This window comes from Struthio camelus, chromosome 5 (genome assembly GCF_040807025.1).
Source record: "Struthio camelus isolate bStrCam1 chromosome 5, bStrCam1.hap1, whole genome shotgun sequence".
Lineage (NCBI taxonomy): Eukaryota > Metazoa > Chordata > Aves > Struthioniformes > Struthionidae > Struthio > Struthio camelus.
In genome coordinates this window covers 31,593,047-31,620,315 of record NC_090946.1, presented here as the reverse complement: position 1 = coordinate 31,620,315, position 27,269 = coordinate 31,593,047, and the positions used below count along the sequence as shown (strand labels likewise).

The 27,269-nt window shown below is 37.6% G+C and overlaps 1 protein-coding gene across 3 annotated transcripts in view; it reads left to right on the top strand.

Moving 5' to 3' along the window:
* Positions 1–27,269, top strand: part of NAV2 (neuron navigator 2) — a 245,424-nt gene that overhangs the window by 192,831 nt on the left and 25,324 nt on the right. For 2 of the 3 annotated variants that reach the window (XM_068945365.1, XM_068945364.1), the window contains 11 exons: positions 49–340; positions 1,247–1,949; positions 5,873–6,340; positions 7,384–7,449; positions 8,725–8,769; positions 10,961–11,121; positions 13,749–13,937; positions 19,086–19,138; positions 21,190–21,213; positions 21,333–21,407; positions 26,564–26,647. In XM_068945365.1, coding sequence (XP_068801466.1) covers positions 49–340; positions 1,247–1,949; positions 5,873–6,340; positions 7,384–7,449; positions 8,725–8,769; positions 10,961–11,121; positions 13,749–13,937; positions 19,086–19,138; positions 21,190–21,213; positions 21,333–21,407; positions 26,564–26,647 — 2,160 coding nt within the window. The remainder of the gene's footprint in view (positions 1–48; positions 341–1,246; positions 1,950–5,872; positions 6,341–7,383; positions 7,450–8,724; positions 8,770–10,960; positions 11,122–13,748; positions 13,938–19,085; positions 19,139–21,189; positions 21,214–21,332; positions 21,408–26,563; positions 26,648–27,269) is intronic. The other variant, XM_068945366.1, reaches the window with a different exon arrangement.

Below are 27,269 nucleotides of genomic sequence, written 5' to 3'. Positions count from 1 at the left end.
AGAAGGATTTGTTATGAAGGTTCTATTATAATTTATTATCTATCCTAGACTGATGCAGAAAAACATTCCCAGGTTGAGCGGAATTCCTTATGGTCTGGTGATGAAGTCAAGAAATCAGACGGAGGATCAGATAGTGGCATAAAAATGGAGTCAGGATCTAAATGGAGGCGGAATCCCTCTGATGTGTCTGATGAATCTGATAAGAGCACTTCTGGTAGGAAGAACACTGTTATTTCCCAGACGGGTTCCTGGCGACGGGGCATGTCAGCTCAGGTTGGCATTACCACACCAAGGACTAAACCTTCAACCACCTCAGGCACGTTAAAGACACCTGGAACAGGTGAGAAAAAGTATAAGACATAAGCGGCCAAGAGTGTGTTCAGTAGGAAAACTGTTTAAATACTTTCCAGAGGCAGAACCTGAACTTCAAGTAATGCTGTCTTTATTTTTAGGCATAGTTTTAAAGGTGTACAGCATCTTGTATCTCCACATTTCTATCTCTGCTCATTTTAAAATATATATTAGAACACCTTGGAAGTTGTTTTCATGACAACCCTAATCTTAAGCCAAGCTACCTGTTGGGCATAGTATTGCCATTTGAAGAACAATAATAACAATTTTAGCTTCTGAATTTGTGATTAAGTTTGAGAACATAGATTGTATGTGGTTGAGGACATTTTTCTCAGTACTAAAACAGCATGCTAATTTATACCTAAACACACTGCGGTTCCCCGTTTTCTTGTGACTGTATTAGTGTAGCAGTTTCAGATGTGTGGATGAAAATTGATTGAATTTGTATAATGAAACAATGTAAGTTAATATCTCTTCTCTTCTCTTGATTGCGTACACAATTGTGTGTGGAAAAAGTTGAAGTCAAACACTTACTTTCTGTAAAAATGCATTTTAGAAAAACTATACTAATGTCCTAACACAGCTTCTTTCTGATGATAGAAAGGGATCAATCTATGGTAACTACAAAGGGAAACATTTTTTTTCTTAGCTATCACTATTACATAAGACTTTGTTTTTCATATTCTCAAGGGCAAACACACCACATACTTTCTCTGGCTAGTCTGCATGTATAACTCATTAGAGTGGCATTTAAGTTCAGTGCAGACTAGATCATAATTTTTAACTGCACTCTTGTGGCTAAACATGCTTTGGCTTTTCATGCTGCTTTGAGTTTCATCATTTGCTTGATGTTTTCAAGTCATTAAATATTAGAATTCTTTTTCTATTTTTGTAGGGAAAACTGATGACGCCAAGGTATCAGAAAAGGGTAGACTATCTCCTAAAGCTGGACATGTTAAACGTTCCCCATCAGATGCAGGACGCAGCAGTGGTGATGAATCCAAAAAGCTTCCCACAAGTAACTCTAGAACAACTGCTGCTAATGCTAATACATTTGGATTTAAGAAACAGAGTGGGTCAGCTGTAGGCATGACTATAATTACTGCCAGTGGGGCAACTATCACCAGTAGATCGGCTACCCTGGGAAAAATCCCAAAGTCATCTGGACTCATGGGTAGGACCACTGGTCGGAAGACTAGTGTTGATGGCTCACAGAACCAGGATGATGGCTACTTAGCACTTAGTGCCCGAACTAATCTTCAGTATCGTAGTTTACCCCGACCCAGTAAATCCAGTAGCAGAAGTGGAGCTGGGAATAGATCTAGTACAAGTAGCATAGACTCCAACATAAGCAGCAAGTCAGCCGGGTTGCCTGTCCCTAAAATGAGAGAGCCGGCCAAGGTAATTCTTGGAAACTCTCTGCCAGGATTAGTCAATCAGACTGATAAAGAGAAAGGGATTTCGTCCGACAACGAAAGCGTGGCCTCATGTAATTCTGTTAAAGTGAACCCTGCATCACAGACTGCTTCTAGTGGAGCTCAAAGTACTCACCAGCAAGGAGCCAAGTACCCTGATGTGGCCTCTCCCACTTTGCGCAGGTAGGCAATAAATTCATTGATTGTGAAATGATGTTAGCTGGAGCTGAATGATCAGGACTCTTCCAGCCAGGCCTGGCTGTGTTTTGTGGAACACTTACCATTTAGTGTCCTCCATCAAGGTCTTTGTATTTAAATTTAATTTCACATAAACAGGTCGGCCAGTGTTGTAAATACTCAGTATGTTATGAGACAGAGGCAAAAATTTAACCTTTGAAAAAAGCAGTTGGGCAGAAAGTTTGTAATTCATGATACAAGTTCGTTTATTACAAAAATCATATGTAAAAGCATTATCCATACAGATATCTCAGAAATAAGGATTTTCTTACATTAATATTACTGAAGAATTCTTGCACCAAAGTATATATAACAAGTCTGGAAATACTCCAGCGCTGAATCGAATTACAAGTTGACAGCCGTAGAGTAATTTCAGATTTTCATCATAATGACAGCATAATTTGACCTAACATACTTAGACTCATATGCCTGACCCAAACAGATATTTCAGTTGTGTGGATTAGCTTAGTGTTTGAGAGACTCATAACATCAGATTATTCAACATGTAGAGGAACCCTAAGTAAAGTTTCTATCTCAGTTTGGTTGAATGTTCTTATTTTAACAATTTTTTAAACAAAAAGCATATTTGACTTCTGTTTCTCCACTTCTGGCCCACATGTGATTTTAACACTAATACTGAGTTATGCAGGAATTAATTTGTTGATGCAATGTGCATCAAAATCTTGATATTGGTGAAAAGTTCCGTTAATATTATTTCTCATTTTAATTTGGCATTATGAGTAACTTGTCTGTTTCAAAGTGCAGTGTGTTGCATTTCATTTTGTCTTGACACCATAATACCCATACAATTACGCTACCTCATCCTGCTTCCAGTGATGTGATAAAGCCCCATTCCATCTGAGGCACCACTGCAAGCGTAACGACTGTGATGGCAGCTTAGGCTAAAGTTGTAAAGGGTTGAAGACTGTTCCTTTTTGAATGGGTGGTTTTGTTTGGAAGAGCCTTTGCGTGGATAATTCAAGATACTTCATTTATTTTATTACTAGTTGTTATTAGATAAGGCATGTCTTTCAGAACATTTAATTTTCAACCATGACTACTTAAAATGAAAAACTCAAATAGGCCTTTCACATCTGTAGCATATCCCATGACACATGCAGATTTTCAGTGCTGCATGCCTCAAGCACATACATATTGAAATCTGATTGCAGATTTCTTTTAATTACTAGAAAACCATGTTGCTAGCCATGGAATTGAAATATTACACTAAAAATACATGCAGCTTTTAAGAGAAGATACTGGGAGAATAGCAGGCAATATAGGCTTCTTATTACAAGGGATTTGTGAGACTTAATTTAACTGTTCCTCTTTTGATTTCCAGTTTCATTCCTGAATTTTCTCCGTACTGTCTAAATGAATAGTCATGTATGGAAATGCATCAGGGTTGAATCTGGGCTTTTCCAGTTTTTTACTGATATCTAGAACGTCAATTAAGATTTTGAGCTTAATTTTCATACTCAGTTGAGTTGTACACATTGTGTTTATTACCTATTTGCCATGTAATTATTGAATATTAAAGAGCAAATTAGGAGAAATGGTATAACTTAACCTGTAAGTCTGCAAACATACATACTTTCCATGTTGTCATAAACAGTGAAATTCTGCCATTATGCTGTGAGAGTCATCACTATCTCTGTTCTCTCAGTAACACTAGTATTATGTACCTGGCATTTCCCTTAAATGGAACCACTGTCTATCTTGATATGTTTTATTATTAAATTGGCTTAATGTTTTGCGGTACGTAACATACCTCTTTTCTCTCAATGGGAGATAAGCGTGGTCCAAGAATCAGCTCAAATATGTCTGCTTCTTGTCAGTACTGGTAGAGAGGAGCAGGAGTAGAGAGTGTCGTTCCCTGCAGAATTTTTCCTTCCAGGGTTAATCTCTGGGTTGATGTGACTGACTTGCTGGGTTGGATTTTCTCTGAACTGAAAGGAATGCTCTTCAGACCGCATCCTCTTTTGACTGCATTTGTTATAAGGCTGTGGTTGAGCAATCCACTGCCTTTGGCAGCAAAGTGTTTCTGCCTGTGCCACAGTGTATCATACTTCCGGTTGTCTCAGAGGTGCTGTAAAACAGATTGGGGAAGACTGGAGAGCTTAAAAAAAGCTTTCAATAATGTTGTGTTTGATTTTTTTTCTCCCCCCACCTATTTCTGAGTCTTAGTCCTGCAGTACAGCTGAAGAGGGGGCATGCTGTGGCACAGGAGTTAGGAATACTGCAAATTGCCGTTGTTACTGAAGACCATATATCATAGCAGTATAGTTTGATATTTTTCTTCATGTTTGCTCAAGTAGCATTATCTCAAATAAAACTTAGACTCTAAATGTCTCTAAATCCCTGTAAGAACGGGTCTTACCATTTAAAGCCTTTTGCTTGTCGAAGTCGGAGTCTCCTCAGCAGTGAGGTGCCATGTTGAGCCTAGGTGAATCAGGTTGGCCAGATCTGTGCTGGTTTGTGAATTTCCGCATGGCGCGCTCTAAATCAGGTGCTGTGGGGATCAGGGCACAGCTACTAGAGCAATGCTGGGTATCAGATATATGCAGTTGGGCATCTCAGCCTGAGCCCGCAGTGTTGTTCTAGGGCTTTGTGGTGAGAATACAACAGCGATAATCCAGTGGAAATGTCCCAGACGTTGCACTTACACATTGAAGCTGCAGATGGCACATGTGCTTTTGGACATCGCTGGACTTACTGCACATGTGTTCTGAAGGGCCTAGCTATATTATACAGCCTGTGTTTCTGGGAAGTGTTGGACAGGCTTTGTGTGCATGTGTTGTGCAGACAACTTGTGCATACTCAAAGAAGAGAAAATTCCACTCACTGCAAAGCCACCTGTGTGTCTGTGGGAGCTCTTGGCTAGGAGTGCCCTAGTCTTCTGTGCTGAGCGCTACAGTCACACAGATACCAGCTTTGAAAGATTTCACTCCTAATGTTGCATACTATTGATATGAAAATAGCAAATCCATGTAGATATGTTTGAGGAAAACTAAGGTTCTGTATGGAGTTAAAGGGGTGAAAAGGCAGAAACGGAAGCACTTTTTTTCCTGTAGGATGTTTGAAGCTAGAGTCAAAAGCGACACATCTCTCAGTTTTGAGGGTCACCTATGAAATATTTGAGACTCTAATGTTAAACACATGTACATCTAGGACACTCACACTTTTGAGAACTTTTCCCTGGGGCTGTTATGAGGGACCTGAAGTGTGCTGTCCTCACTGCGGGTGCGGTGGCGTGACAGTCGCCAGCAGGGAGGTTCTGGCCCTCATCTCATCTTTATTGAGCCAGTTCAAGGTGCTAAACCAGATAAAATCTAATCCTACACCCAAAAAGTTAGTTTTCAGCCAGTTTAGCTTCTGAAATGAGACAAGCCTACACTCGATGTCAGTAAATACTTTTGCATCCCCCTAGCTGTGCAGTGTTCAGTGATTTGTATAGAATTTACCCAGACAACAAACTTGTCGCCTCTAGTATTCTGTGCTTCAGATTAATCAGTGCAATATTTCTCTGATACACTTTTTCATTAAGGAGCAGAAGATAATATGGCTATATTTTAGTTCCGTGAAGCTATGTTTTAGCTTTGTGAAGGTATTGCCTGATGGTTCAGAGAAGAAAACACCTAAGATAGATTTGCAGTTATAGTAGTTGTCTCTGGACTTGACTGAAAGCACAAGCGAACACAAGAAGATTCATAAATTTATAGTTGTCTGTGTCTATGTCCGATCTAAGATCGTTTTCTTAGTGGTGGTTTTCTGAGGCTAAGAAGATAAATGATCTAGGTATAAAATATCTTTGCATTAGTCATTTAATATTCCATTTTATATATTTTTCATGTTGTCTTTTTCTACAGACTTTTTGGTGGAAAGCCTAGTAAACAAGTTCCCATCACAACAGCGGAAAATATGAAAAATTCAGTGGTCATCTCCAATCCTCATGCTACTATGAACCAACAGGGTAATCTCGATTCACCATCTGGCAGTGGTGTGCTGAGCAGCGGGGGCAGCAGTCCTCTGTACAGTAAAAACACAGACATGAACCAATCTCCGCTAGCTTCTAGTCCCAGTTCAGCACATTCAGCTCCCTCCAACAGTTTAACGTGGGGTACCAACGCAAGTAGCTCTTCTGCTGTTAGCAAGGATGGCATTGGATATCAGTCTGTCAGCAGTCTTCATACTAGCTGTGAATCCATTGATATCTCTCTGAGCAGTGGAGGTGGGCTGAGCCATAACTCCTCCAGTGGCTTGATTCCATCCTCCAAAGATGATTCCTTGACTCCCTTTGTCCGAACCAACAGTGTTAAGACTACATTGTCTGAAAGGTTAGTAGGTTTTTCTCTTGTTTCTGTAAGCTTGTATTTATCTCAATAGGAGTGAAGGCTTGGCAGTAACTGACACTGCAATTGCAGTTCAAGTTATCATTCCTACAAGATAATATTGAATGATATTACTAAAATATACAAAGAAACCGTTTTAGGCAAGGAGCCCAGTTCAGAGCAAGAGGATTGGTTCAGGTGAGATTTTTCATTTGCTGCCGTAGCCTGTGCAATAACTTTTTTTGCTACCCTATTATACCTAATTTCTGGTACAATTGTACATTATCCTTCCAAAGATCAACTGTTAGTTGACCGATAGTGGTATTCCAAAAAAAAATCTCCCTCGTTGTTATAATGTTAATTTGTGAAGTCAACTATTTCTTATTAAACTTCATGTTTGTAACGTTTCATAAGGTTAGAATCTGGACTACAGGTGTGTGAGTGCTGTCATGATGGGAATGGTTTCTGAACAGAAGACTACCATTTGGCAAAATTTTAAAGTGGAGGTCATGCTGAAAAGAGAAGTCCCTGCCTCCCTAGGCACTTGATCCCTCCTTTGCCTCTCCTGGCTGCCTCCTCCACCCTAGCTGCTCCCTAGTGTTTTTGTACAAGCATTTGTGTGAATGCATACTGAACTGGATTGGGAGATTGAGCCAACTGAAAAAGGATCATCTGAATTATTTTTCAGACTGACCAGGGAGGCAGGAGCGGAACTGCTTTTTCAGCATCAGAGCTGTATTAAAAGCACATTAGGCTACCATCTCGATAAAACAGACATTAATTTGCAACACACGTTCCGTGACTGACCTTTTGTAGAAAGCAGTACCCCTGGAAGTGTTGGAAATCAGCTCTATCCTGATTATTTAGTCAGGTCGCAACAGTTTTGTAATTGCATCTTTATGAAAGAAAATTACTGCTGAAAGTGGTGTTCTGACAGTTTGGGTTTTTTTTGTTTTTTGTTTTTTAATAACAACTCCTTTCTGTTCTCTGCTCTTTTCGTTCTAATATTCCTTCTCTTGTTTTCTATCTTATTGGACTGATTCTTCCAGCCCTCTTTCTTCCCCTGCTGCTAGTCCCAAATTCTGCAGAAATACTTTGCCCAGGAGACAGGACAGGTAACGCTGTCTCAGGACAGGAGAATGCACAAAGGCTGTAGGTTTTGTTGCCCATCTCAGTGAAGCAAATTGTTTTGTGAAAAACTGTGCTCAGTTGAGTCCTTTGCTGTGTGTGTTGTTCAGGTGTGAGCTGACACAGAGACATGCCAGTGAGAGTCCACTCAAATACCTCATTTATCTACTTCAATCTGGAGAATGGCATATGGCAGAGTTGGCATGTTTTTGTTGTTGCTGTTGTTACGGGGAGCATTTTTTGGTTTGTGGGGTTTTTTGTTTGTTCGTTTCTTTGCCAAAGGCATTTGAAAATCTTGCAATTTTTTTTTCTACCAGTCTAAACTCTCACTAGCATTTCAGCATTCCTCTGGCATGCTGCTTTCCTTCCACTGCGTTGCAGGCCTGTCACTTTTGTCATGAAGTCCCAGTGTCATTCAATGTTGTCAGTCCTTTATTCCAGTTTGGTTCGTGAGTGTTTTGCGGGGACTTGTGTATATCCATCCTTGTTAAAATGAATGCAAAAGTCGGGAAAAGATGACCTGAATCTAACCATTCCAGCTCGCCTTTGCTCTCTGTTGCAATTTAGTGACTCCCACGCTGGGTGTCCGCTATAGTTTAGCTGTCAGGATTGTCGTTAAATGAATATGTTTAAGCATGTGCATATTTCCTTTAAAAACAAATTAACAGACTCTGTTCAGTTACAAGTTCATCAACTATAAAAACACGCGCTATTAAGTATTTGGGGTTTGGAAGGCTAATAGATTCACTTTACTTTGGTAATGGAATTTAAGCTAAAATTTGGAAGTTTAAACAGCCTGTGCTTAGTACTTGTACTGCAATATATTGCAGCTACCTAACACTAACTAGCTGCACTCCCTAACTGGTGGCTACTGAAAAAAACTCAACGGGAAGGCATTGTTCACGTGGAGATTCTCATCAGTTTTCACAAATAAACTTCATGCCTGCCGAAATACATATTTTTAAGCATTCATTTGATGCACAGTGTTTTTATGTTTAAAGAGCCATTTTTATTCACTGTGGATAGGAGAAATGGCAAAACCACCCTGTGAGCAGATTAGATTCATTCGCATGGTATCGTCAGATGCATGTTCATGAAAATCCGCACATGGGTAAGGAGGTTTCTGCATGTTCCTTTAGGAAGAGCACTGCGCTTTTTCCTCTGAAAAGGGGATGCAGATGTTTGTACTTCCTTCTGCAGCCTGATCTTAATCCTTCCCTTTTGTTCTTCTCTGAAGTTCTTTTCTTTTAACTTTTCTGCAGCGACCCCCATCTTGATAGGAACACTTTGCCTAAGAAGGGACTCAGGTATTGGTGTTTCCACACAGTATAACAGCTTTGTCGTGGCTTTGGAGTTTGCTTTGTGTTTCTGTTGTGACTGTTGGTGAAAGCAAGAGGTTGCAACAGTCTCTGTTCCTTTCTTTCTTTGTTCCTTTCTTTCTTTGTTCCTTTCTTTCTTTGTTCCTTTCCCTAATCCTTAAAGAAGGCCATTTACCACTGTGCTTTTTTCCATCCAGTGGCTTCTCCGCTTGAGCAAGAACTGTGGCTTTTGCTGGCTGAATTGCTGAAAAGCATCTCATAATCCATCACTGGGCTTGATTTGAAAACAATAATTTAGCAGCTTTTATGGCTATTATGTGAAATGACATGAAATCATTTTCACAATGCAGCCCCGGGAATCTTGATGTTGATGTAAAATCCATCCTTTAGGATGAGATTGGAAATATTGGACTTAAAATGCTATATGCTTCGGGATACGTATATATAGGTCTGTAGAGATAATTTCTACCCTTCTAGAAGAAAGTAAAAGAAAAAAAAAAAAAAACTCCAAGCTGACAGATATTTGGCAAATGTCTTCTAATACGTTTTATGCATCTGTAAGGTTGTGATTTTTTTAACATTAAAAAATTGCACCAAAAAAGATTTTTCTATTGATACAAGCAATTCTAGCAAGATTTTCAACCTGAGGTCTATTAATTAAATGCTTTAAGTGCTATGGAATTTACAGAAAATGCCTTGGACTATTTATAAAATTGCAACTTCAGAATTGCTGTGTGCTGCTTTTAGGATCACTAAGCTGATGCCTTGAAATTGCAGCTGCAGTTTATTCTGTGCTCTACACGTTATTCTTCACAGCAGCTTTATCACATGAAGCTGAGTGCTAAAAGCATTTCTTAAAATGGAATTTTTGTTTAAGATGTTTCTGTGGTTGTCAAGTGTGTCTCTAATAAATAAAGACTCTCCTTTAAGACTGAAACATTCGAGTGCTGAAGAGGTGGGTATTGATGCTGTAAAAAAACCCTTAGTGTGTTAACATAAAATGACTGTTTAAAGCCCTTTTCTTAATAAAACTGATATATATGTGCAAAACTTAAGAGATGCAGATAGACTTCAGTCAGGGACTGTTGCTTGAGTGGTGAGAAAGAAGAATGAATATATGTTTTGAAAATAGTTTGAGTTTTTGCAGTGTTAGTTGTGTCTTTCTATAGAGTATCCAATCAAATGGAATCTAATTAATTAAATAGATAACTGACTGCCTTTTAAATAATAGGCTCCAGTTGTTTAATTTTTGAAAGAAGAGCTTAGTAGTTCATAAATATTTCTCAAAACCAGACGGTGCAGTGTAACACCACTGATGCTGACATCCGTCAGCAGAGAGGTGCTGTGTCACTTAGCATGTGCTCATCGTCTCGCTGTTTCAAAGCAGGCACTTTTGTTACGCTCTTTCTGTTGATACCTATATCCTACCGCATATTTCACATAACTCCTGTGATAACCTGCTTACTTTTCAGGCAGATACAAAAGCATGATTAAAACTCTGGCTAAGGTGAGGCTAGTTGGTGTTTTGCCATTCGTGTCAGCATAGTTGGGATTTCCACTATTTTCTTTGGCTTCAGAAAAGCTAAGCATGGGACCCTTTATGGTGATCTAATACTGTTAGTTTTGAACTAAATGGGATATTCTTCCAAAGACTTTTATACGAACATCTCCATAATATGAATTACTGTGACACAGCTTGTTTAAAAATCTGATAATGGCTTTGTTGACTTGAATTTGATTATAGTGTCAAAAAAACCAGCTAAACTTTGAGACAGACCAAGATATTAAAATAATGATACAATTTTGGCATAACCTAAGGAAAGGAAAGGATTTCCAAATTGTGGTTTTATTTTTCAGTCACACATGCATATACACACACGCTACACTTCCACACTGCACTACTTCTATCTGTAACTTCTTGTTTACTACTGGTTGGTTTACTATTGAAGCCATAAGAAAGGGGTTGTTTTTTCCAAACCCAAAGGAAATGGTTTAAGCTTGGAACAGCTCCTTTACTCAGAATTGTGTTGTATGTATCATTTTAACACTTAAATTATATATGGAAATTTTTCTGTCTTTCTCCTTCTCTTCCCCTCCCCAAGTCTTGTGACATGTCTCTTTTGTTTTTTTTTCCCCCTAATAAGAGTCAAAGTTCATTTTGAAAAAAATGTTTTTACAGGTATACTCCTTCATCCCAAGTTCGTAATCAAGAAGATGCAAAAGAGTGGCTACGGTCACATTCAGCAGGAGGCCTTCAGGAAACTGCTGGCAATTCTCCATTTTCATCTGGATCCAGCATAACATCACCTTCTGGAACTAGATTTAACTTCTCCCAGCTTGGTGAATAATTATCTGTTTTGGTAATCATAGCAGTAGGTTGTGCCTTGAAAACAGAGTATTACCCAATACAGTACTCTGTGAGTAGCTCCAAGTACCACCCTGGCCATCAGGAAGCACTTTTCTTTGAAATGACTGCAACTAATCAGCATTGTTATCTCGGGTGCCCAAAGGTCGCATTCATGCAGTACCTCTTTTCTATGAGTAATCAGATGCCTTTATATAAATTGTGAGCTATTCCATAGAGCTATGTGTTAATATCACACATTGCTGTTTTTAAAGGAATTAAAAAGTTGCCTGCCTGCTTAGTAATATTGCTTTAAAATCCAAGCACGTTTCTTAGCATATGTGTCAGTCTAATCGTTCTAAGATATTTTAATCTTTGTATATGTTTTTCAGTTGGCTTGTTCAAAAATCAAACAAAGCTCAATCTGAAATAATCATATAAAAATCAGGAGAATTCTAAGCTAGAAAATTTGCCATTTCTTCACTTAATGACGTAGATACATGTAAGACTTTTTTAAATGAAGGAAACAATAAAAGTTGCTTAACAGGATCCATAATGCTTTGCAGATATTAGTTGATGATATCAGCAGGTAAAATAAACTGATTTACAGTGTTCATAGGCTAGAGAATATATCTGGAAATACTTTGCGTGCTTTCATCTTGAAAGACAGAAGTCTCATTCTTCATTGATCTGTAATTTGGCATTCAAGTTGAAACAGTCAAAATATTTTGTATAAGAAACAAGTATTTATTTTATTGTGAAATGTGCAACGACTATTTGCAAGATAAAAGTCTGCTCAGATATTGAGCCTTGCAGACGCTGAAGGCCACCTGAAATCTCACACAAAACCTTTTTAAACAGTGTATATTTCCTTTTCTGGTAAGTTCAGCAGTCAGCACACTATGGGCACCTGTTTAGAAAGATCCAGTTATCAAAAATACATGCTTGTCTCTGGTATGGCAATTTAGTATTATTTTGGTGCCTTTGCAATGTGCTTAGATATGAAAATCAATCCTAACAGCATATATTGTCTTCAAGTGAAATTTGTAAAGCATTATGTTGAACAGTTTTCTTCTGTTTCTTTCTGACTCTCAAAAGCCTCTCCATCTATTCTAAAAAGAGAAAAAATTATATGCAAAACAGTTGAGCTTATATTTGTAAACTTCTCATATTATATGAATTTGCAACATGGTTACCTCTTTCTAGTGTAGTTTTGAGTAGTAGCAGTGACATTTTAAAGCATCTCTTTGAGTGTACTGAGAAGAAAAAAAAAAAGATTAAATAAACAGCTCTAAATAAACTAACACTTAGCAAAATTTCAGCTAAATATACAGACAGTGTCATTACGTTGCCAACAGCTAACAAACTGTCAAGCTCATGAAAGTACATTAGTGGTCAAACAAAAAGCTGTAGTCTCTTTAGGCTCGGAAAGTTAACTCTTTATGGAGAAAATTGAAGATCAGTGACATTAATATGTTTCGAAAGCTGTTTGGCCTCAAGCAATTAACAGGAAAAAAAAAGATATTTAACTGTAGTCTTAATAAAAGAGTTTGGAGATACTGAAGTCAAGAGATACCACTGCATTTACTTTAATAGCAAATGTTGATACAAAAGTTGAGCACCTTCAGACAGAATTACTGTATTTTCTACATAAAAAGAAGTAAATCTTTAAAAGAGCAGATTAATCATGTAATCAGTGCCTCAAATAGTCATGTAACTAGTGCCTGGAGGAGGAAAGTATGTCATGAATCAGGAGATCAGGAGGCAATTGACAGAATTCTGTATCAGTTGATGGAGTGTATAGAAGCAGGCAGTGACAATACGGATAAAGGAACCTGTTCAATGGCAATTCTTTGTTCAAATTTTTTCAACAAAAACATAAAAAGAAACAAAGTTGTTTCCATAAAAACGGTTCTTAGTAAACATTGGATATAATTTAGCACAAAAATTCTTTAAAAAATATGGAACTGAAGTGGAAGTTTTGTATTCTAAACCACATTGAATTGAAGAGTGCTGGCTTTTGAGGCAATATTAATGTTTGTAGAGTGTCTTTTAACCTGTGTACTTCTAATAATCCTTAGGACCTCATCGTGTAAAGAAAATTCTGAGATGTACTTCTGAAATACAAATCATTAGGAGACTGAACCTCTTAAAATTTGTGACTTCTCTTAAATACACATAAGATGTCACTTTCTTAGAGCTTGAAAGCTTTAAAGCAGATATTTCACAGGGCTTGTTCTATGTAGGCATAAGATTACTTTATATTCCTTTGGGCATTTGACTCCTTTTTGAGGAAGGACTATTCCAAATTAAATGAGGATTAATTAACTCGTGCCTACAAGGTGTTATATAGTTCATTGAGCTTGTCTGTAGAAGCATAGACTTATCACCCAGTGTTTAAACTGACCTTATTTACTTGTGTTTTCATATTCATTAGCTTGCTTTACATACCTCTTGACATAAATCTGTTGATTTTAGAAAGATCATGAAATCTGGAGAGGAAGACATCAAAAATTTGTATCTTACAATAAAGAAAAAAGAACTTTTTTGGTAGTTGCACAAAAAACAGGCTTGAGAATTTGTAATCTCACAATTAAATTGGTCTTTATTCTTGACCTTGTAGCTAGCCCAACCACTGCTGCCCAGATGAGCTTGTCAAACCCAACCATGCTGCGGACTCACAGCCTTTCCAATGCAGACAGTCCGTACGACCCCTACAGTGACACGCGCTTCAGGAACAGCTCAATGTCCCTGGATGAGAAAAGCAGGACAATGAGCCGCTCTGGCTCATTCCGTGATGGCTTTGAAGAAGGTCAGTAAAGTGTGTGAAAGTGCTTGGAATGAGCAAAAGAGCATTCTCAGTTAAACCAACTGTTAATGTAGTGCTTTTTAATTCAGTAGAGGAGTCATTTTAGCGCGAAGGTCTCTGTGTAGCGTTCTCAGTGTTATATAGATCTTTAGCCTTAGTCATCTTTGTTCTGGTGATATTCGCTGTGTTCGGTGATCCTTCTGGACGGACTTAAGCAAGCGTATAAGTATTGTACCTCATCCATCACTACTGAAGAAATGAATTGAAGACATCCTATGTTTAATTTTTAGCGATCTCAGGACTCAAGTGCATGTTTACAGTTAGCAAGTTAAGGTGTTTTCTTGAATAGGAATATTCTCCTGAACCTGGGCCTCCACACTTCTGTTTGTAGCATAAATAATTGACATCAGCCAGACAGTTGTTTTTATCCCAGCTAATTTTTAAGTATTTAATCTGAATTCAAAATGGCTTTGCTTGCTCTTTCTGCTGAATGTTATGCATTTATATCCACGTTGTTTTCACAGAGGGGACCTAAGTAGTTCTTCAAAACATATAGACTCTTCTTTTTTCTCTTTTGTCTTCTTTTCAGTTATGTAGTCATACCTAAAAAGAGAGGCCCAAGTAAATATAAGAAGAAACGGTCATTTACCTGTATATGATTATTTAGTTTGATTGCTACTGAGCTAGCAACATTATAGCTGTAGCAGGAGCGTCCAACCTGCCTGAACTATGAGTACCTGTTAAAACCCCATATGCTTACATGTCACAAAATACGTGACACGTACTTGTGGGAAGTCAAGGACAAGGCAAGCTCTGGGAGTGGTTCATGGGAAGGTGATGTCATTGGCTCTCCAATCTCTGTTTTGGCAAGGATGGGGAGTTTGGCTGAGACTCAGGTGCTTTACTGATATGGGTCACAGAAGTCTTTGCTTCCACCACCATGAAAGGTTTGCGTTTACTTAGCATGTCAAAACCAGCACACCACTGTTGCCACTCGTGTAGAGTTGGCTGTGCTTGGGAACCACTCCTGAAATGCTTACAGAGGTCTGTAAGAGAGCCACAGGGTGTCTTCCTGAAGATACCAGTTACCCCATCAGTTTTCTATTGAGCAAAAGCCATTGGGGATGGGGAACCGTGTATATTGGATATAGCTTCATGAAGATTCAGGGCTAATTCTTTATTGAATTCTGCCAGTCTAACTCCATTAGATATAATTGTGTTTTAGAGGCTCACAGCTGAGGATCTTCATTAGGAGCTGAAAATGATTAGAATAACCCTGCAGGACTGAAAACTATGTCCTTGCAGGAACTGACCCATTTTTGTGCCGTGCTCACAGGAAGCCCGATGATCATAAATAGTCAAAGATTAGCTGATACTTCGAAGAGGAGGTCAGTTGAATTCCATTCTGTGAGGAGTAGTCCCTCTCTTACTAAAGTGTCCTTTAATATTATCGGTGAATGAATTTAAATCACTGCTTCTTTATTACGTTTAGATGATTTGAAAGAGCTGCCATAGCAAAACTTATTCAACTGTTATCCAAGACATCCTCCAAAAAATTGTAACCTTGTTCTTTTATTATTTTAAATATGGATAAGATTGCAGCTAATCCATTTTGGCATATGGAAGGATAAACTATATTTTATAATTCAGAAATTCTTGTACAGGAGAGAGACTAGTTTAGAAGAAAAATTTAAAAAATATTACATGTTTGTGGGAGGAATCATTTAAAAAAATAAAAGAAAAAGAGTAGAGTTATCCAGGCCAAATGTGCTGCCAAGCACTTTTCATTCACCTTTTTAAACCAGAAAGTTAAGTCTAAGAACACCCTACCAAGTCATGGACCTGAAGCCAGTGGAAAAATACTACTTTTATATGAGGAAATAATTTGACCCTGCAGTGAACATGCTGATGAAGTAGTCAAATTCAGATGTCCCTAAATTTTTGGCACCTAAAAGGATAATAATATTTTATCAGATGGGACGAAAGTTTTTGTGCAGTCTCGTTTTTCACCTTCAGATTAAAGGCCTTCTGTCACTTCTATAGCCTATAGCCTTACTGAAAGCAGAGGTAGCCCTGTAGCTCCCACTTGTTTCTAAGCTAATGAAAAGTTCCAAGTGAGCACGTGGTGTTGAATATGGTGTGTATGTTCTCCTTTGCTTTCAAACCTGTGAATCTAATTCACCTTCAAAGAGCAAGCACCCCTTGAGAGAACAGGTAAAAAAATATTACAGAAATTCAGTTTGCGATTAATGGCTGAATTCATTTTATACATATATGGCTGTGAAAACAACCAGCTAGCATCAGTGGAGGGTAAATTGACATCTTAAATAATGCTTACCAACCTACCTCTGAATTATTTATTGACACATAGAATTACAAGACATTTGATTCTCGTTAGCTTCAGGAGAGCCGGGATTTTATTCTTAAAAGCCTTTTTTTTAAACTTTTGTCTCCGTAGTGTGCAGTACTGTCATATTTTCTTACAAGACAGCATTTAGGTGGAAATGTTAGTCTTTCTGATTCTTTCAACATGAAGGGTTTCAGGACTGGGGAGATGCCAGCAGGAACAGCCTCCAGAACTTCAAGGAAAAAGCACAACCTAATACTTAATCAATATCTTGGCTACCCAGTTTCCCTGCTTCCAGGGAAGTAAGTCTTCCCCACGACCTGTGCTGCTACTGCCTCCAGCCTGATGTTTTAACCTGCTTGAGAAAGAGGAATGAAAGAAATTGTTTTGGGGATATAATTTGTTGATTTTCATTCCCTTCCATGTTACTGACCAACATACCTGTTCTTCTTTCTGCTGTTTGGCTGATCATGGCTGCACTGTTTTTTCCTAACGTTACAAACAATACATGGTTGCATGTGCAGGTATAGTGCTTTAGAATAATAGCTCCAAAACAATTTGGGTTTGTAGGCTGCGTGCAGATGCATGTTAACTGCAGAAGGCAGGAATCATGTCAAGAGCATAGCTGCCTTCAGGCTCCTAGTTAAATGGCCTTAAAGTAGCCATCTGCAGATACTTTAAAAAGAAATTGCAGAAGAATTTTAACTCCTTGGTTGTCCTTGAAACTATAAATTTTCAAATTGTATACACGTTCAAGTGATGCAGTGGTGGTGTTTTGCAAGGCAGGAGTCTGGTTCCCAAGCAGAGTTACATTTCTTTCCCCTTTTCACTTTGATTCTTCTTTTCTCCTTTAAGTATTCCAGTTGATGATGCTAAGTTAAAAATGCCTGTGTCCTCTTCCCGTGTGAGAAGATCTGTTTCTTGCCTGGGCATTTGATGTGGTTGCTTTATTGAATTCACTGCTATTCTGTTGGTGAAAACTGCACAGAGGAATGATACAGAGAAGCAAACCAGAAAATAACAATATATTCTTTATAAGAGTCTATTGTTTGTCTTGTGGAATATTGCCCACACTTGGGTCATTCCAGCTTTAAAAAAAAAAAAAAAGAAAAGGTTATCGTAAGGATAAAATACAAGTGCAAAGAAAAGTGACAAGGTGGCCTTAAGTGCATAAGAGTTTGAGTCTGAATAGATTAGGAATCTTTAGCTTGGAAAAATGATGATTGAAGGAGGTGATAATATATAATTCAGTGCATCCTAAAGAGGACAGTTATTCATTACACCTCATGTCACAAGTATGAGGAGGCACTCAAGGAACTGATTTGGCAGTAGGTCTAAAACAACTGCAAAGAACTATTCTTTTTAGCCAAAGACAACCTTTTTGTTACAGACAAAAAGTATCAACGAATTCAAAACTTATTAAGCAAATTAATGGCAGGTAGGTCACAGTGACTATGAAAAATAGTAATCTGAACACAATTTCCGTCTCAGGAATTTCCATCTCTGCCGCTTCCCAGAAGATGCAAAGGTGTACTTGGGGAAAAATCTCTGAGTATCTACCTTATTCTTACATTCCTTTCCCTACGCGTTTGCTGTGGTTCAGCTAGAGATGGACTATGCGATTGGGCAGACCTTAGGTCTGACTCATTCTAGTTATTTTTATGTTCTTAATGCAGTCCAGGCCTTAGCATCTAACTGTAAGCATCACTTCAATTGAAAATGTTACCAAACCACAAAAGCTAATGAATGTGAGTTTCTTGCTTTATTGTGGGTTTTTAAATTGTCTTAAATTGTTCCAGAAGCCAACTTAGACTTTATTTACTTCTCTTTCCAGCCTTGCCTTAGGATATAATGTCAATGGGAAAGCAGAACCCATTTATTATGAATGTAGAAGAATTTCAGTAGGTAATTAGAGCAAAATGGCAGCTTTTCTAAATTTTTTTTGGCCGCAGAATGTAGATGAAAGTAAAAGTGATTAACACTTATGATTTCGTATGATTTGTATGAAATTCATCTACTTTGAATGAAAGCTGCAGTAGAAGTATTTTGTTTCTAAAAATAAAAAAGAAAGGTAATTTTGCATGTTTCATTAGCAGAAATAATAGCTTCAGGTAGTTGTCTTTTTAACAGCATAATCGAAAAGAAAATGTTGTTGTATGTAAATCCTAACATCAGGGTGACGGTAATAACCTGAAGAATCCATGTATATGTATGGTTTTTACCGAACGTATATTTAAATGCAAAAACTGTTTGAAGCTAATTCTTTTCCAGAAAAGCTTTTATAGCCATGTTTTCACTCAGATTGGTTTTGTAGAAGAAAAAGAACTTTGTCTTGCTAAAGAAATGTTATTACTTTAAAAGAGACCAAACAAAGCTGAAGTAGGTAGATTTACTTCTGTTATCACTCCTTCGTTTCAATGAATTTGCTTCTTCTTGCCCTGAATATGCCCTTTTGCACCAATCTTAAGATAAACAGTCCAGGGAAATAAGTATTTCTGAAAATTTTTTTCATCAAAAGCTTTTCTTTTTAACCTTGTTGACGACCCTCCATTCCCCCCCAAAACTATTCGTATTGCATTGTTAAAACAGCTCTACCAAATCAAAGTTTGTGGATTGTGTTAGCTGGCCATATTTTCTGCAAATTGAGTGTTATTAGAACAATAATATAATTAACTTTATGATGGATGATGACATTTATGAAAATATTTCCTCAGTAGGCTGTTAGTTGGCAATAGATGATCTGTGATGATTCTGCTATGTGATTATTGTATTTATATCCAGTTTGTTTATTTCCTTTCCTTTAGTGCACGGTTCTTCTCTCTCTTTGGTGTCCAGTACATCTTCTATTTATTCAACAGTGAGTATAATGAAATGAGCAGTCTGGGTTTGTCAATCAAATTATTGAACTGACTGGTCTTGTTGTGCAAGTACCTTTGTCATCCAAAAAGGAGAAAAATGTGCTTTTCATTTCATTGTGTTTTGTATACTAGCTCTTAGAGAAATATTTATGTTCTTTACAAAGTTGTGGAGGTTTAGCAGTACCCTCATTAGACAGCAATTCATTTTTTGGATCGGTGTTTTATAGCTACTCTAAATATGTTTTGCTGCGAAGGACCTCAGTGGATCTGAGGAGATTTGAACTTTAATAATTACAGTACCCCAAATTTTCTGAGTAAAGTCATTCCAGCCTTATGTTAATGATTTGCATAGTTTAAATAGATTTTTTTAATAGCATAGATCTTAATAATTGTAAAGAAGCCATTGCTGTTCATTATGGCAGTAATATTTTCTCAGAAAATATTTCAGTAATATGTTAGGTTATCTGATCCTGAAATAAGATTTACTAGAGTTTGAAAATACAATTTTTTAAAATATGTATTGCATTTGCTTATTTTCTTTTAATAGTCTCATGAAGGATTTCCCATTTAGAACATGTAATACCAAAGACTTACTAAATTAAGACTACACTTACGCTGTAATGGGGAAGTGAAACTGCGACATGTAAACCATACCTTGTGTAGCTTTTATCTAGCTTGTTAGGGTGTTAGCTGCAGTGACCTGGCACCAGACCAGGTTCTAGTGCACACAGGACTGTACAGAAGTATTCAGCAGCTGTTGTTTAACATCAGCAGATGTTTCAACTCTATGGCTTCGCTGCTCAAATAAAGCTGAATCATGTATTTCTGGCAAGTTGCAATCACGCTTTTGGGGTGTTCTTAAAGCACAGCCTTTTTAAAAAGCAAACAGTGGGTAATAATTAACTTCTGAACTATGTGTTAATTGAAGAGAGTCTTTAATTTCAAATTGTTATGCAAGTATGATGCAACCTCAAGCTTACCACACATTCACAGCTGAAACAAGCCTGCATCATACAATAGTACATTGAAGGGCTTGCTCTTGGAAGAGCATGCGTAACTGCTTATGAAGAAAGGTCTGTCAGGCCAACATAGTATATTATTTCACCTACTTATTTAACTATAAGCAGGCTGTATGTGTAACACAGCCTTAAGACTGTGATAATAAATGATTGAGAATACCACCTTTCATTAACCTTGCCTCAAGCAAGGTATCTAGGAAGCCAAAACCGATATCGTATTGAAGGATGGAAGATGGACCTTTCCTCTGGGCTATCGTTTACAGTCACGAGAGCCGCATGGAGCGGTCTACAGTGACTAAGTTCCTGCCTTATGTGCTTGCTGCCCAGCTGGAGTGGCTCTTAATAGTGTGATTTGATGGGTATAATTTTCAAATTTTCATGGTGGCTGGTACTGGACATGTTTACATAAGGATAGTGGTGCATGTAGCTTCCTGCCATGTACTTCTGCTTCGCTGATAACTTTGGTTAGAAGCTAGCCATGGTAACCAGAGTTTCATCACGCAGGCCACAACGGGAAGTCAGTGCATTTCACTTTGCATGCTCAGTTAACTAGCTGTGTCCTCAGTTTTTCGTCACCACAGTGCCTAGGCAGCACCCAATTGGTAGTCAGTTTTTTCGTGGTGTCATTGTGGAATGCAAAAGTGTGGTCTCCATCCTCAGCCAGCTGAGGCTGGGAATAAGGGATTTGCCCAGGACCACACATGCTGTGTGTCGCTACTGGCTCTCCTGAGCCTCGTGCAGTCCCTTATGCACTGAGCCAGGACTTGACCCATCCACAGTTCAAACTCGGAGACTCACTGTTTGGCAGGCTGGGAAGTGAAACCAAAATTCTGCATTCTTCCTGCAGGAAAAATTATTGTGCAAGCAGGCTGCTTGCTTCCTCCTGAGGAGTTAATAAATTCTCGATTGAATATGGATGTTGAAATCCTAAAAAATTAAGTTCTTATTTGAGTTTTACATACAGGAAACTTGACATGCGGGTTATGAATTGTTGCAATGTCCTCATATATTTTCCTGTTTTCATTTTACAGCCTGAAGAGAAGTGCCAGTCAGAGGTAAGAGCACATTGTGTTTGACAGGCATAAATGTTCTGTCAAGACACTCTGCATTTTGTGTCTTGCTATTTTAATTCTCCATATTAAGGTGCAGTAAAGTGATTTTTTTAAATATACAGATTCGCAAGCTACGAAGAGAGTTGGATGCATCCCAAGAAAAAGTGTCAGCTCTGACAACTCAGTTAACTGCCAATGTGAGTACAATTCAGAGAACAAACACTAACAGGGAATGAATTTGATGTACCAATTACCACCCCAGTTTTTCTGAGTGACAAAAAGATTCAAAGTGTTTAACATTCGGTTCGTATTGCCTATGTGTCTAAAAAAAAAAAAAAATTATATACATTTGGGACCTTTCCAAAAATGAGATCCTCTGTCCTACTGAATTGTCTTATGCATGTATTTAAATACTGAATTGTAATATTTAATTGGCTTTATAAACCATCTTAGGATCTTGAAATAGTCAATCTATTTTTAAAAATGTATGTCTTGTTTTGATTTTTTAGGTGGGATGAGATACAGATGAGGGTTATAACTGGTGAGAATAAAATTGTATAGGAACTTGCATTGAAATGTATTTATAGGAACTTACATTTTCTCATTGCTTAAAAAGTGGGCTAATGGAATGGTTAGGTAACAGTGGCACAAGGGGCACTGAGAACTGATTTACAGTTGTGTTTGATGAATGAACATATCTGATTTTTGCTAGCATGGTCAGTAGTCTTACTTGTTTCCTCTGAGGAATTTGAATTTGATGAAGGAGTAATGTAAGATGCTGAATATTTTAGGTGACACTTGGAGAAAAAGATTTTGAAGCCAGGAGGTGTTGAGGCAACACTATGTATGACCCTGAACAAGTGTATTTGTATTTTCGTCCTGTAGTCGCAGATAGCAGAAATCTGAAAAACAGAAGCTTTCTAGAAAAATAAGCAATCCTAGAATAGATAAGCTACACTTGAATAGTCATCAAATCCAGTCGTCCTTGTATCCTAAGCCTATGGGAAAGGGTAAACATGAGAACACATGCTTACTGAAGAGGACATTTCTGTCCCTCAGCTCTTCAAATAAGTGGAATACTAAACTTGGCACAGTAAAGGACAGGTTTCATCTGAGCAGTGACACCTACCACAGCATGGATTCAAGGGGGAAATGTACTGTAATGTTTGCTGCAGGCATCACAGTGCTTCATCCAGCTTGCAAAACAGACGAGGAAAACCAACAGCAGAGTAAATGTATAAGCCAAATAAAAGTGTTGCGGCTCCGTGTAGCTGTTCTGTGGTTTTCCTAAGAGGAGGAAGAAATCTTTCAAAAATTAAATTCTTGTTTGCACTGCAACTGTGTGAGGATTGGGTGCATTAGTTGCTTTCTATCCAGATGCTTCTTTCACGTGTGAGCTTTATTCTCTTTTAAATACAGACCAAATTCTCCTGCATTTGTGTGAAGGGCAAGAGCTAGGGTTAATTAACAATATGAGAAAAAATAAAGAACTTTGTCAGCTGTGCAGCTCATGTAACTCTGGCTCAGTTTTGCTGAATCCTTCTTTATGCAGTGTTTGGATTCAGTAAGCTGTTATTCAACACAGGAATTAGTAGCCAGTCTTAAAGAGCAGTAAGTAGCACATGCTTAGGGAAAGAGTAGAAGGATGAGGGCATGTATAGTGATTCTGCCTTTGTTTGCCTACCCCAGGTTCCATTAATTTGCTCAATAAGTTTGTGCATGGTTGCTAGTGCTGTTGTTGGAGGAATCATTTTTTTATGCATACTGCTACTGTACTTTTTTTTTAAGTTAGCATCATTTATTGCTTTGCTAATGTTCTATTTTTCTGCTTCATTTTTGCTTCACTCTTGCTTCATTTACTTGGCTAAAATTTTTGTTCATTCTTTTTAAGCTTCCTAGATCTGAACCTATCCCTCATTTGCTCATGAATCAGCTACAGGTTGCTGCAGAGATGTCTCTGAAACTGTCCTACTAACACGTTTCAGTCTCATTCTGGGATAGGCATCTCTCTTTGGAGAATGTACTTTTTTTCCGTGTAAAAGGCCAGGTCTGTACCCAGCACATTTTAGGCAAATCAATTCTGTTTGTAAAAAAAAATACTTTATGACATTTCCTTTACAGAATATATTTTGTTAATGCTTTTAACATAAGCAGTTTGAATTCCTATCTTTATTTGATGTATCAAATCTTTTCTGAGTTTTCCTCTATGCACTCTGCAGCTTTGATGTTATTCTGGGGCTATCTAGGGCAAGAATTTGTGAAAAGAGTTCCTGCAAACTAGAAAGTAAAATTACCTTTATTCTATAGCTCACTTATCCATTTGTGTCTCTCTCTTTTTTTTTTTTTTTTACTTTTGTAAAAGTGGGAATTGAGATTCTTGAGTATTACTGAATATTGGTTTTTTTGTTCCCTGCCCGTCCAACAGAAACTTTTCAGTCTGTTCTTTAAATAAATATTTACATTTTCAAACACATGTAGTGAGGGTTTAACTTATTTTTTGCTATTTTTCTCACAGTCTCAGCTCTGCTTGTTTTTGCAGGGGCTGGTGGGAACACGAGATGCATGTCCCCGTGTTATTGTACTGCTCATGTTTGTTTTCATTGCGAATGTGAGAACAGTTGTTTAGGATAAGTCATCTGTGTGCTGCTGATGAATAAGTCTGGAATGGCTCTGTGAAAGGTTTTGCCATTCTGTAAACACTTAGGTTGAGCGAATGTCCTTTTCTGCTTGGAGAGTTTTTACACAATTTTACTTGTAGTGATATATGAAAAAATAAAATGTTATTATTTGATATGGTTATTGTAGATCATCATGTGTAATTAAGCAAATTTTATATTGAATTAAGCCTATGTTATTTATTCATATGCATATATATATTCATGTACATCTATGTCATGGCACTAGAAACATAGTTCTTTTTTGTCAGGTTCCTCCATCTTCTCGTTCTGCCTTTTCTCTTCTTTACTTTTCATTCATTTCAATTCTTAGCTAATATTCTTAATATAATCAGCATTGGGTTCTCAGTATTTTGGGGGAAAACAAAAAAGGATAACTAGCCCAAGCACCAGGAAGTTCTAGATGATATTTGGCAAATGGACTTTCACTGTGAGTGGGATGCACTCAAATTTTGGAGAGGCCTTTTAGCTGAATGCAAGTATATCTGCTGAGCAGGCATCCAGCAGGCTGGCTGCAGAATTGCAGTAGTCCAGTCTCCCTCATTATCCCTCCCTGCAGAGGAGGCATCTTAGGACTCTGCCGACTTCTCTGGCTTCCCGAGTTCACCTGTTGGATAGCACGATGTGAACTCTACCTCTGTGACTCCCATGGTCTGTCTACCTTAAAACAAATCTTTATCTTAAGAAACTGACCTTGATATTACTAATTTTGCTGACGTATTTATCTGCTGTCCATTACAGGGAAAGGATGATTGACTAACTTGGGCTGGGCATGGGTTACTAAGCATGATTTGTTAAATCAGTTAAATTACTTAGTATGAATTTTTAAGTTAACTTTCTATGTTTCCTAGTAAACATACAACTTAAAAATCTAAAAATATTAATCTTCATGTCGTGATTTGAAGATGGTACGTATTTAGGATCATAGCTTAGTAAGTAGAGGGAAAAAAACCTTGGTAGGGATGTATTAGTCTCCTTCACTCTTCCCTTTGCTTGCAAAATTCCAGTGTTGAGGCTGTCTCGTGCAAAGTCTACTGGCTGTCTGGGTTGCCAGTTTTTCCAGATCTCTAAATTCTTAGTCTATAAGCAGTATGACAGCTATCTCTAGTCTGTGTTTCTTTTAATGGAAAGTCAACATATGAGTGTGTGATAACATTTTTATGACTTCATTTAAAAATATTTGCAATTAAAACTTCTTCTAAATACCAGATCCTCAAACATTTTAACAAACTTTTAAACCTAATTGTGGTTCCAGAGAACAGAAGTTTCCTATGTAGTCTCTAGCATTTGACGATGAAAACAACCATTTTTCTTTGCCTTTAGCAGCATTTAATTCTCTCTTTGATCATCTCATACCTAATCATTGCTTATGAGAAAATGAAGATGGTGCATTTTCAAGCTCTCTCTATTCATCTAAAATGCACGCTTAAATTGCCTTGCAATATCTTTAAATTGAAACACTTTTAAGGTTTTATAGGGTATTTTATACTCTTTTACTTGATTGTTATGTGATTTTTCAATTGATTTGAATGACAGTACTGTTAAGAAACAAAGCTACTTCTCCTTTCTTTACTTGACACAAAACAATTGAATATGAACAGTGTTACAGAAATGTCCTTGGTGTATAGACCTTCTCGTAGCAACTTCTTAGGTATGTTTTTGAATTCTCATCATCTAGTTTAGTACAGATTATGTAAATCTTGGCTTTTTAATTAAAAAATTAGAGGTATCATTGAGAGAATCTTGAAAATTCTCTGATGCAAGCGTGTACGCTTGCCTTTCTTTTTCTGTGTTAAGTTTCTATTCAGTTTTCCACTGTATCAAGGCCACTATAGAAGTCTGGAGTTCAGGGGGAAATATTCGTAAAGGAAGTATTTATCTAGTTGGAGCAAAGTTTCTTGGTCATCTTCTATCTCTAAAAGTTTGTTTTCTATTTGTTTATAGTTTTTTTTCTATCTCTAAAAGTCTGTTTTTGTATGTTTGTTTCTGTTTTTCTAGACTTTCTTTCTATTTTATTTTACTTTTCAGAACATCCGCTTAAAACTTATGTGCAGCTACCTTTGTTTTTTTTTTGTTTGTTTGTTTTTAAACTATCTGGAAGAGCTTTAAAATTTTGGCAAAAAGCTGTGTGGCAGCAGTTACCTTAACAGTGCAAGAGAGTACTTGAAGACTATCATGAAGCGACTCTGCAGGTGCTAATAAAGGCCCATACAAAAAGTCAGAGATTAAGTCTCAGTTCAAAAACTTAATCACAGGAAATGTTTGGGCATGGTTTGTTTTGTCTCTTTTTCCTTCCTACGTTTCATGATAGGAGATCTGTTTTCCAAAGTGCTTGGTGTCAGCTGCAGCCCAGCCAGGCATGGTTTCATGCTTTCAGCGTGCTGCTGGCAGTCATTTTACAGGAGTGGGCTGTCATATTCTACAGTTTTGCAATTGCTCTGTTACCTTTGCCACTCCTAATTTTCTACAGTTAAATTGTTCCTGGTAATTTGTTTATAAACATTTTGGCAATGTATGCTCAACTTGTGTGACCTTTTCTCATCTCTCCTATTTTCTCTGTATCATTTACACAACAAGGAACTGAAATACACTAAGTAGTACATTTAAACACTTGCATAAATATTCTTGTTTGCAGGAGAGAGCAGAATACTCACTCTTCTGTGCCCTTTAACTTTCAGGCTCACCTTGTGGCAGCATTTGAGCAGAGTCTAGGAAACATGACCATTAGACTGCAGAGCCTGACAATGACAGCTGAACAAAAGGCAAGTCTGAGAAGTATTTGTGGAAGATATAGTTATAACGATAAGTATCCTAGATGGCCAGATCCAAGAGGACTTCTAAGGATTGTCACAGCCATGGTGCTTTGACAGATTTAGAGGGAGGCTGAACTTTTCTTTCACATTTGAAGTAAAATGTGTATGTGATTTGCACCAATTTATTGGTGAAGTCTTTAAGGTGAGGGGAAGGGCGCTGTCAGTATGCAAATCTGAAGTTCTGTTTCCAGCTTTGTTGCTCTTGCTCCTTCAGTAGCTGTGGAAAAGATCACGTACGCTGTTTGCCTTATTTTTCTCAATTGTAGTGAAGTAGAAAAATGTAATTAAAACTTGGCAGAAAATACTTGTTTGCTTCACTGATAAGTTATGACAGCCAATCAGGTTATTCCAACAAATAGTTGCTTTGGATTCTAGCCTTCAGTATTATGTCTTTTTATAATATATTTCTTCCTGGTGCTTCCACACATATGCATGTCCAAAAGAAATACCTGTACAAATAATATCTGTACAAGTCATTACAGAACAAACAACACTGGATTTTTAAACAGTATACCTGAATACACATTATTTTTGTATTAGAGAGCATGTGCATTTTTGCAACTGGGTGTTG